This window comes from Heterodontus francisci, chromosome 4 (assembly GCF_036365525.1).
Source record: "Heterodontus francisci isolate sHetFra1 chromosome 4, sHetFra1.hap1, whole genome shotgun sequence".
In the NCBI taxonomy this organism is placed as follows: domain Eukaryota; kingdom Metazoa; phylum Chordata; class Chondrichthyes; order Heterodontiformes; family Heterodontidae; genus Heterodontus; species Heterodontus francisci.
Genome location: NC_090374.1, coordinates 169,005,703 through 169,016,912, shown reverse-complemented (window position 1 = coordinate 169,016,912; position 11,210 = coordinate 169,005,703). Strand labels below are relative to the sequence as shown.

The following is an 11,210-nucleotide window of genomic DNA, read 5'->3' as shown; positions in this document are numbered from 1 at the left end:
GATGTCTGCACAAACTCGAATGTATAAAGTACAAACATCCACTCAGTTTATTGAAGGGATTTTGTATCAAAGTTGGAAAGTTCTGTGGAGAAAGCAACTTCAGTCGTGTGGGAAAGGGGCCGGGCCAGGGGGCGGTGCACTGGGCGGGGCCTGATGAGGGGGCGGTGCACTGGGCGGGGCCTGATGAGGGGGCGGTGCACTGGGCGGGGCCTGATGAGGGGGCGGTGCACAGGGCGGGGCCTGATGAGGGGGCGGTGCACTGGGCGGGGCCTGATGAGGGGGCGGTGCACTGGGCGGGGCCTGATGAGGGGGCGGTGCACTGGGCGGGGCCTGATGAGGGGGCGGTGCAGTGGGTGGGACTTGGGGGTGCGACTTGGGGGCGCGACTTGGGGGCGGGGCGGGGCTTTGCTGCTGCAAACTGTCGTGCACGGGAGTGAATTTGCTTTCCGGGAGGCGGGGAGTTTGAAGTCGCAGAAATTGATCGAGCGGCTGCAGTGGTTGTGGCACGGGGAGAGCGGGAACGGGAGCGGTGCCTCGAACCGAGCTGCGGGCGGCGATAGTTGCCGTGACTGGTCAGTCGGTGCTTTTTATTCCTTCGAGCCCTGTTTGTTAATTGTCTCTCATGCAGCCCCGAGTGACCGCGCTGGGCCCGTTACCAGGACAACCGGCCGGGACAATAGCGGTAACTACAGCCTAACCCAAAATACTGATCTCTTAAAACACTCCCCCTCCAAACAAACGCTAAACCCCAAATGCTAACCCCTCCCAAACACCCTCCCAAACACCAAACGCTACATCCCCCCCGAAAAACACTAACCTCCCCCAAAATACCCCAAACCCAACCCCTCCACATTAAACCCCCACCCCCAAAAAGCACAAACCCCAACCCTAACCCACCAAAGCCCAAATACTAACCCCCCCAAAACACGACCACCCCCAAACTAAACACCAACCCTAAACCACCTCAAAAACACCAACCCTAAACCACCTAAAAACCCCAAACACTGATCCCTAATCCCCAAGGTGAGGCCGTGGCGTAATATTGTCACTGGACTAGTAAGCCAGTGCCCAAACTAATGCTCTAAGGACATAGGTTCGAATCACAAAACGGCAGATGGTGAAATTTGAATTCCCTTAATAAATCTTGTTTGTCCATTGTTGTAACTACCATCTGGTTCACTAATGTCCTTTCGGGAAGGAAATCTGCTGTCCATACCTGGTCGCTAGACCAACAGCAAACTTTTAAATGTCCTCTGAAATGGACCTAGCAAGCCAGTTCAGGGGCACTTGGGGATGGGCAATAAATGCTGGCCTGGCTAGCAATGCCCACATCCAACAAATAAACATACACTAAACCCCAATCCTAAACCTCCTCCCTAAATACTAAACTCCAAACTGTAAATCCTGCAAAGAACACAACCCCAGCCCTAAATGCCCCAAACACTAAAATGCCAAATCCCTCAGAACTCTTAAACCCCCAAATGCTTAACCTCTCCTGAGATGCTACCCTCGAGATGGATAACCCCCGCCGCCCCCCCCCACAAAACACTAAACCTTAAAGACTAAAGCCCTTCCTAAAACTGTAATCCAAACCCCAACCCTAAATTCTCCAAAGCACTAAACCTCCTAAACCCGAAACCAAACCCCAACCCAAAACACTAATCCGAACCCCAGATGCCAAGCAATGGGCGGTGCCATCCCAGCAACTGTTGGCAACGCAACCTTTGACTACGGTGTCAGAGTTATAGTTTCTGGTTAGGCTTACAACTAGGGTTATTGATAAGGTTATGATTTAAGGTCAGGATCATGACAAGGATTTGGGATTTATGATGAGGGTTCAGGGTTTTAGCTTGATTCACGGATTAGAATTTAAGTTAGGGTTAGTACTCTGGTTAGATTCAACAGCTGCGATTGGCACTGCTGTTCTTACTAGCCCTGTCCATTGATTTCATTAAAGCTCAACAGTGAAAGGTGTTGTGTGATTCGTATTGACAACAGTCCAGTTTTGGACTCGGAAGGTTGTGTTTTTGTTTAGGTTGGCCTGTCTATGTATTAACAAAGTGCAAACTGGATATCAGAAGCTCTTTTAAGTAGATGTCATTCTTTTCATTTACTTTTGTATCCTATAACAATCCCATATTTAGTGATTTCTAATAAATTTTGAATATTTTAAGGAAAATCCAAAACTGAAGTTATGATCCCAGCTGTGCCCTGCTGCACCCAGTTTCGTTTTGGACTTTGCAAAATGTGACCATAATTTATGTAGTTGATTTGATGTATTTTTATTGTTGGCAATATGTGACTAATGATTCGTTCAAGGTCGTTGATGTACTCCTTCTATGGAGACCTTTCCAAAGGCTTGTTAGTCTTTGCAGAATGGAAAGAGAGAAAAGTTAGAACATAAGAAATAGGAGCTGGAATAGGTCATTTAGCCCTTCAAGCCTGCTCTGCCATTCAGTAAGATCATGCTGATCTACCTCAACTGCACCTTCACATACTATTCCCACATTCCTTCATTCCCTTTGTACCCAAAAATCTGTTGACCTCTATTTTGAATGTACTCAACAACTGAACATCCACAGCTCTCTCAGGTACAGAACTCCAAAGATGCACAACCCTTTCAGTGAAGAAATTTCTCCTCATTTCAGTCCTAAATGGACGAGCCCTTATTCTAAGTCTATGGCGCTATATTCTAGATTTCCTATTCTGGGAAAATGTACTCAGTATCTTTCCTGTCAAGCTCCTTACCAATTTTATGTGTTTCAAGTAGATTACCTCTCATTTTTCTAAACTCCAGGGAATATAGGCCCAGTCTGCTCAATCTCTCCTCATAGGACAATCCCCTCATCCCAGGAACCATTCTAGTGAACCTTTGTTACACTCAATCTAGGGCATGTTTTCCTTAGGTAAGGAGACCAGAACTGCCCACAGTACTCCATCTGTGGACTCACCAATGCCCTGTACAATTGTAGTAAGACTTTTTCCCACTCACTCCAATCCCTTTGTAACAAAAGCTAATATCCAGTTTGACTTGCTAATGTTTGCTGTATCTGCATGTTAACTTTGTGATTCATGTGCAAGTATACCCAGGTCCCTCTGAATACAAACATTTCGCGGTCTCTTCTTCAGAAAATATTCTGCTATTTTTATTTTTCTGACCAAAGTGGCTAACATTTTACACTTTGCCAAATTCTATTCCATCCCTTATGTTCCTACCTATGCATTTAACCTGTCTATATCTTGGTGCAGAAGGGTTGTTCGCCATACGGTTTGCAGGCCAGAATCCGGCTCGCCAATCCTGTGTGACTAACAACAGGGTGCCCGGGCGGGGTGAGCACAGATTGGCGGTTCACGGTGCAGGCACACTGGGATTGGCTGCCCCTGCTTTTGGGCAATTCCAGGAGAGTGAGTGAGTGAATGGGAATGGCAGCTGTGGGGGAGAGGGAGAGAAAGGTTGCGGGGAGAGCAGGAGCAGGTCAGCACATAGTCAGAGGTGCTGGATGGAACAGCGCTGAGACAGCACAGAGAGAGAGAGAAAGAGTCAAACAGCCCTTTAAATTGACCCAGGAAACAGAAGGAGAGCGATAGACCGAGAGACGTGCGGGAGGTAGATGGAGCGAGGTGCGGGAGGTAGATGGAGAGCAGGGGCGAGAGAGAGGGACGGAGAGCGGGGGCGAGAGAGAGGGACGGAGAGCGGGGGCGAGAGAGAGGGACGGAGAGCGGGGGCGAGAGAGAGGGACGGAGAGCGGGGGCGAGAGAGAGGGACGGAGAGCGGGGGCGAGAGAGAGGGACGGAGAGCGGGGGCGAGAGAGAGGGACGGAGAGCGGGGGCGAGAGAGAGGGACGGAGAGCGGGGGCGAGAGAGAGGGACGGAGAGCGGGGGCGAGAGAGAGGGACGGAGAGCGGGGGCGAGAGAGAGGGACGGAGAGCGGGGGCGAGAGAGAGGGACGGAGAGCGGGGGCGAGAGAGAGGGACGGAGAGCGGGGGCGAGAGAGAGGGACGGAGAGCGGGGGCGAGAGAGAGGGACGGAGAGCGGGGGCGAGAGAGAGGGACGGAGAGGAGGAAGGGGGCGAGAGAGAGGGACGGAGAGGAGGGAGGGGGCGAGAGAGAGGGACGGAGAGGAGGGAGGGGGCGAGAGAGAGGGACGGAGAGGAGGGAGGGGGCGAGAGAGAGGGGCGGAGAGGAGGAAGGGGGCGAGAGAGAGGGACGGAGAGGAGGGCGGCACGAGAGGGACGGCGATTGAGAGAGGGGGAGTCGGAAAGGAGGGGTGCGCGGGGGGGACAGAAGAGGGAGCGGGGGGTAGAGACGGCGATGAGGCGAGCGAGAGACATGGGGACGGCGACGGACGGAGGGAGAGGGAGAGATGGGCCGAGGGAGGGGTGGGAGAGAGAGAGACGGAGGTGGGGGGCAGAGAGAGAGAGGGGAGAGAGGGAGACGGGGGGGAGGGAGAGGAGTGGACGGATGGGAGGGGAGAGGGGGAGGCAGGGAGTGGCTGAGACGGAGGTGGGGAGAGAGAGAGAGAGAGAGAGAGAGACGGAGAGGAGGGATAGAGAGAGGGACACAGAGGGAGGGAGAGATGGAGAGGAGGGGAGAAGGGAGGGGTGGGGAGAGAGACAGATGGAGATGGAGAGAGGAGAGAAGGGGGGAGAGGGGGATGGGGAGGGCGAGGAGGGGACAGGGGTGGGAGGGGAGAGGGAGAGGCGGGGAGAGAGGACGACGGAGGGGAGAGTGAGAGGGCGAGACGGAGAGGTGGGCGAGAGAGAGAGAGAGAGAGACAGACAGAGCGGAGAGGGATAGACAGGGAGGGAGAGAGAGAGAGACGGACAGAGGGAGGTGAGGGTGAGTGAGATGGAGGGAGGGATAGAGAAAGAGACGGAGGGCAGGGGAGGGTGAGAGAGACGGGGGGAGGGAGAGGGAGAGGGGGAGGTAGAGACGGCGAGAGGGAGAGATAGAGACGGCGGGAAGGGGAGGGAGGGAGAGAGAGAGACGGAGGGGAAGGGAGAAGAGAGAGAAAGACGGGGGGGTGGGGGGAGCAAGATTGAGAGAGACACGGGGGTAGAGAGGTGGATGGTGGGAGTGGGGGGGGGGGTGGGTTTAGAGAGACCGGGGAGAGAGAAAAAGAGAGAGACCGGGCGAGGGAGGGAGAGAGAGAGACGGGGTGGGGGGCAGAGAGAGACACAGGTGGGGAAAGAGAGAGAGATGGGAGAGGGAGAGAGAGATGCAGGGAGAAGGGGAGAGAGAGAGCGATGGAGGGAGTGAGAGAGAGGGGCAGAGAGAGCCTCTTCAACCGGGAGTGATAGCCAGAGATCCGATTTCTATCTCAGAATACTCCGCATCACTACATCAAGTGTGCAGGCATACATTGACTACTTGTGCAAGCCAAACAAGGCCAGGTATCTCTCTAAGTCCGTGTTCAACATAGTGATGCGAAAGTATGTTTATAAATTAGTCTTCTCATTGAAAGTTTGTTCACAAAAATGCACATTTTTCTGTTTTGATTGTAAGCAAGATAAATTTCTAATACCTTTATCTTTCCAAACTTTGCTCACCAGACCCCTACGTAAGACAAATATTATAATGTGGCCCCGATGTGAAAAGGTTGGATACCTCTGCTCTGCAGCTTCTTTGTGTCCTCCTCACCACTAACTTTCCCGCCTAACTTTGTATCATCAAACTTGAATAGATTACATAAGTTATAAAATACCAGTTGCTTCATTATTGGTTTTTGATGTAGCAACAGGAGAAGGCCGTTCTGTCCCTTGAGCCTGTTCTACCATTCCATTAGATCGTGGCTGATCTGTATCTTAACTCCATCTACCTGCCTTGGTTCGGTAACCTTTAATACTCTCACCTAACAAAAATTTATCAATCTCAGTTTTGAAATTTTCAATTGACCCGCAGCCTCAAAAGGGGAGGAAGTTCCAGATTTCCACGACCCTTTGTATGAAGAAGTGTGTCCTGACATCACCCCTGAATGGCTTGGCTCTAATTTTAAGATTATACCTCCTCCTTCTGTCCTTCTGGCTCCCCCACCAAAGGAAATATTTCAATCTATCCTATCGAATCCTTTATGCATTTTAAACATCTGTTAGATCACCCTTGAATCTTCTGTCCTCAATTGAATGCAACCTCAGTCTGTGTAATAAAAACAAGAAATGCTGGAAATACTCAGCAGGTCTGGCAGCATCCGTGGAGAGAGAAGCAGAGATAACATTTCAGGTCAATGACCCTTCTTCAGAAATGACAAATATTAGAATTGTAAAAGATTTTAAGCAAGTAAAGCGGGGGGTGGAGCACGAGATAACAAAAGAGAAGGTGTTGATAGGATAAGGTCACAGTGAATAACCGGCCAGAAGGTCATGGAACAAAGGCAAACGGTATGTTAATGGTCTGCTGAAAGACAAAGCGTTCGTATAGAGAGGGTGTGAATTGACTGTAAAGCACAAAGCACTCCAAGCACAAACATTAAAACATTTTTAAAAAACAAACAGTGGGTAGACACAGTAGAAACAAAGTAAACACACTAAAAAAAACTAAAATAAAATAACTAAAATAAAATAACTAAATAAAAGAAAAAAAGAAAAAATAAACATAAAATTCATGCTCTGAAATTATTGAACTCAGTGTTCAGTCCGGCAGGCTGTAGTGTGCCTAATCGGTAAATGAGATGCTGTTCCTCGAGCTTGCGTTGATATTCGCTGGAACACTGCAGCAATCCCAGGACAGAGATGTGAGCAGGGGTGGTGGGGGTGTTGAAATGGCCAGAAATCGGAAGCTTGGGGTCTGAGCGGATGTTTTCCACAAAGCGGTCACCCAATCTGCGTTTGGTCTCCCCAATGTAGAGGAGACCACATCTTGAGCAGTGAACACAGTATACTACATTGAAAGAAGTACAAGTAGATCGCTGCTTCACCTGAAATGAGTGTTTGGGGCCTTGGATAGTGAGGAGAGAGGAAGTAAATGGGCAGGTATTGCACCTCTTGTGATTGCAGGGGAAGGTGCCATGGGAAGGGGATGAGATGGTGGGGGTAATGGAGGAGTGGACGAGGGTGTCACGGAAGGAATGATCCCTTTGGAATGCTGACAGGGGAAGGGAGGGGAAGATGCGTTTGGTGGCATCATGCTAGATGTGGCGGAAGTGGTGGAGGATGATTCTTTGGATCTGGAGCTGGTGGGGTGGAAAGTAAGGTCAAGGGGTACCCTGTCGCGGTTCTGGGAGGGAGGGGAAGGGGTGAGAGTAGAGGTGCGGGAAATGGGCCGGACACGGTTGAGGGCCCTGTCAACCACAGTGGGGGGAAATCCTGGGTTGAGGAAAAAGGAAGACATACCAGAAGCACTGTCATGGAAGGTAGCATCGTCAGAGCAGATGCGTTGGAGACGGAGAAACTGGGAGAATGGAATGGAGTCCTTACAGGAGGCTGGGTGTGAAAAAGAAAAAGATTCAGGGAAGGGAAGTGTTGGAGATGGTCCATGTGAAGACGAGAGAAGGGTGGAAATTAGAAGCAAAGTTGATAAATTTTTCTAGTTCCGGGCAGGAGCAGGAAATGGCACCAATACAGTCATCAATGTACCGGAAAAAGAGTTGGGGGAGGGGGCCTGAGCAGGACTGGCACAAGAAATGTTCGACATATCCCACAAAAAGACAGTCTGTGTAACATGGCTTCATAATTTGACCGTTTTAGTTCTGGTATTATTCTGGTGAATCTGTGCTGCACTTGCCTTCCAAAGCCAATATATCCTTTGAGGTGTGGTTTTCTGAACTGAGCGCAGTGCTCTGGATGGGCTCGAACCAGATCTATTGCAGTAATGATCATCTGATTTTTCATGCTTTTCTTCCTGTGCTTTTTAACAAGGTGTTTTACTAACATGGCTTCAAAGCAGTGTGACACTCAGCTACTGCTGGAGGAACAAGTGCGAAAACTGTCAGAAGAACTTGCACAGTGTCAGGTGGGTTTTATTTGTATGGTGTGGACGTTCTTCACACAATTGTGGTCTGGTAGAAATTAGATTTGAAGATCAGTTGACTTTAAGCTCATGTGGAGCATAAACACTGGCACAAACCATTGGGCCAGAATGGCCTGGTTCTGTGCTGTGAATGCTGTTCATTCTATGTAAAAATAATAGTGAATGTGAAAATGAATAATGCTAGAAACTAAAATGGGAAAAGAGAATTCTCTATTTTCTTTAAACTAATCTATTCCATAAAACCATGGATTCTGCTGCCTTGAACTGCTTTACTCAATAAGAATTCCAAGCAAGCAGTTGCTTTGCTCTTTTGATAGTTATCTTGCTCATCCTTTTATTTATCTAGTTAATCCTGAATATCTAATGACAATTTTGTGAGAGACTGTGACAAGAGCAGTTTTTATCCTGTGTTGAAATAGGAAATATTACTGCATTGTATATGTTTTATATAGCCATGCATTCAAAAAGTAAATGTCTTTTTGAAAAAAAGAGTTAAATTAGTAACATTTGACCAAATTAGGAACAGCCTTTGCTTGCTACCCTACAAGAAAGAGACAGGAGCCTAGCTATGTGCACGAATGCAGGCAGTTTCTTTGATCTGTCGATGGGCCAGAATGTGAAGCTTTGTCTCAGGTATTAATCTAATTACACGTTGGTTAAGCATTAATATAGGCATAAAGCTTGAGTGAGCTAATAGAGAAGCTTGTTAAGTGATTATGTGCACAGTATGGCCTATTGTCTTTGAATTTGCTTGAATGAGGAGCACTTTATTCAAAGGCCTTTCCCAACCATCTTTAGTTCAGTTTACAGCTCAGTTTTTTTCACATTCTGAGACAGAAATTTAGATTCCGTCTGGTGTGCAAGATTATTACTTCACCCATGTACAAATATCACCTCAGAAAGAGTATAAAAGACAGTTTCGGCCAAAAAACATGCTGATATTGGACTGTGTGAGAAATACGCCCGAAAGGGAATACTGTCATTAACTTTCTGTATCTTCCTTATTTCCATGTAAGCATCTTCTAAATATATTCTTTTTAGCCTGAATATTGGCATTATAGTGTTTTCCATCTTTTGCATTCAGAAAAAAGAAAGACTTGAATTTCTATAGCTCCTTTCACAATCTCATGATGTCTCAAAGTGCCTTACAACCAATGAAGTACTTTTGAAGTGTAGTCACTGTTGTGATGTAGGAAACACGCCACCCATTTGCACACAGAAAGCTCCTACAAACTGCAATGTGACAATGACCAGGTAATCTGTTTTAGTGATGTTGAGAGAGGGGTAAATATTGGCCAGGACATGAGAGCATGGTGGTCTCCTGTGTTTTACTGCAATTAAAGTGCAATTATTGGTCTAGTCATGTTATTCCGTTCACCTTCAATTCTACGTCTACGTCTGCTTATGGAAACTGTCTTGTTACTGTGAATGTAACTGGAAAATGTTGAGAGAAAGCCCGTAATATATAAGTTTCATACAGTAAGAATGAAGATTGAGTGCTTTACCAGCTGAATCCAAGGTTGTACTGTCAGCTGTTTTTTTATAAATGTACATATAGAGAATTATTTTTGTTTAATTAAAGCAAATGATTTTGGTTATTGAGTGTGTTATTAGCTGTTTGTTTTTTTAGACATTGTGCTGTACAGATTTGAAGTGACATTGTGTTGTGTTGGTTTAGCTTCAAAGCTGTGAGAAATGGGGTGCAGAGCTTGACCTATAGTTGCATGAATTTCATCTGTAGTTTTTCAACTGGGAGCAGTGGTGCTTGCTTCTTAGCTGCTTTATTCGTGTAGTAAGTTCTGAAATACCTTTGGGTATATTCAAAACATAGCCAAATTGATACAGTGCCATTGCTGAGACAACAAATCATCATAGGCAACATGTAGTAATGCCATTAACTTGTCCTACATGAAAGTTTTATTGCCCTGTTTAAAAAAAGTCGCAATTTAAAAAAAAAATCTGAATTCGCTGTGTCCTCGTTTCTCTTGATAATTTTAAAGTTTTTTTTTTCTTAAACGGGTTAGTAAATTGATTCATCATTCCTGCTGGTGGGCTTTCCTGCTTTGTCTGTTGATATGGCTGCTGCAGTACCACTACTACAGCACCACTACACTACCTTTAATCAGCTTTAATAACAGAATCTCTCTCTCCTGCTGGCAGCAATGCCAAATTAAGAAGTTATACTTTATCAGTTACAAATAGTTAGGCAATGGTTATTAGAAATGTTAAGTTTGTTGGTGAATGTCTGGCTTCAAATTAGGGCCTTCCATAAAGTGCAGTCTTTTTTTCAATGGTGCCGCTGATAGTTTAAGGTGAAATCACAATTGTTTCCTTACCTAGTTTATAGTATACTCATTTGAAACCAAATAATAAACATGCAAACTCATTACTAACAATCCATGATGCATCTCTGAAGTAAGTAACATTGCATTAAATGTTACCTGTGAAATATTTACTAGGGAGTGGCTTATTTTTATTTATTGACTCAAATAAACAGTTGATTAACTGTTGTGATTTGATTTCTCTTGTTTAAAGCTGTAGCATTTAAATGTAGCAGCTTTATTCTGGAAATTTATTAGAATACAAGATGAAAATTGGCTGATTTTATTCCAAATTAAACGTTGATCATTCATTATAGCCTTTTTTCACACTTATTTTGGTGAAACTTTTTTTTCTAATATCTAAACAATTCATAATTGTCTAAGCCAGGGAATCAATCTTTCGAGGAGGAATAGTTTTCAACTCGTGCTGCAGTGCCAAAATAAACAATATTGCAGCAATGTGACGATTCATATAATCAACTTTATTCCTATAACAACCCTAAATTAAGCGTTTAACCACAAGATTAAAATAAACATTTAAAGTGTAAAGACCTTATTTGGACTGGGTTTCTTTCTGTGAAAACTTTTTTTTATCATGACAAGTTGCAGTATGAATTGTTATCAAACATTTGCAGTAAAGAAGGAAAAACTGCAAATGCTAAAAATCTGCAGTAAACGCAGAAAAGCTGGATGAAGGGTTACACACTCAAAATGCCAATAACCTGGCTCTTCTCTTCACAGATGCTGACTGATCTGTGTGTTTCCAACATCTTCTGTTTTTATATTTGATTTTAACTGGGATTGTGTTGCTATGTGCTGAGGTTTGATTCCTTTTACCAGCAGACAGAATGCAGTGTGAATGCCATGCACAACATGGGGCTGGTCACCATTCTCTGTCTGCACTATTCCTTTTTTTTGAACACAG

General features: G+C 46.1%; 1 protein-coding gene across 4 annotated transcripts in view; it reads left to right on the top strand.

Moving 5' to 3' along the window:
• The first annotated feature begins 443 nt into the window (after window positions 1-443).
• The window catches only part of cntln (centlein, centrosomal protein), a 474,184-nt gene continuing 463,417 nt past the window's right edge, over window positions 444-11,210 (top strand). For all 4 annotated transcript variants that reach the window (XM_068030497.1, XM_068030494.1, XM_068030495.1 and 1 more), the window contains exons 1-2: window positions 444-572; window positions 7,853-7,946. In XM_068030497.1, the coding sequence (XP_067886598.1) occupies window positions 7,866-7,946 (81 nt within the window). In that variant the 5' untranslated portion in view covers window positions 444-572; window positions 7,853-7,865. The remainder of the gene's footprint in view (window positions 573-7,852; window positions 7,947-11,210) is intronic.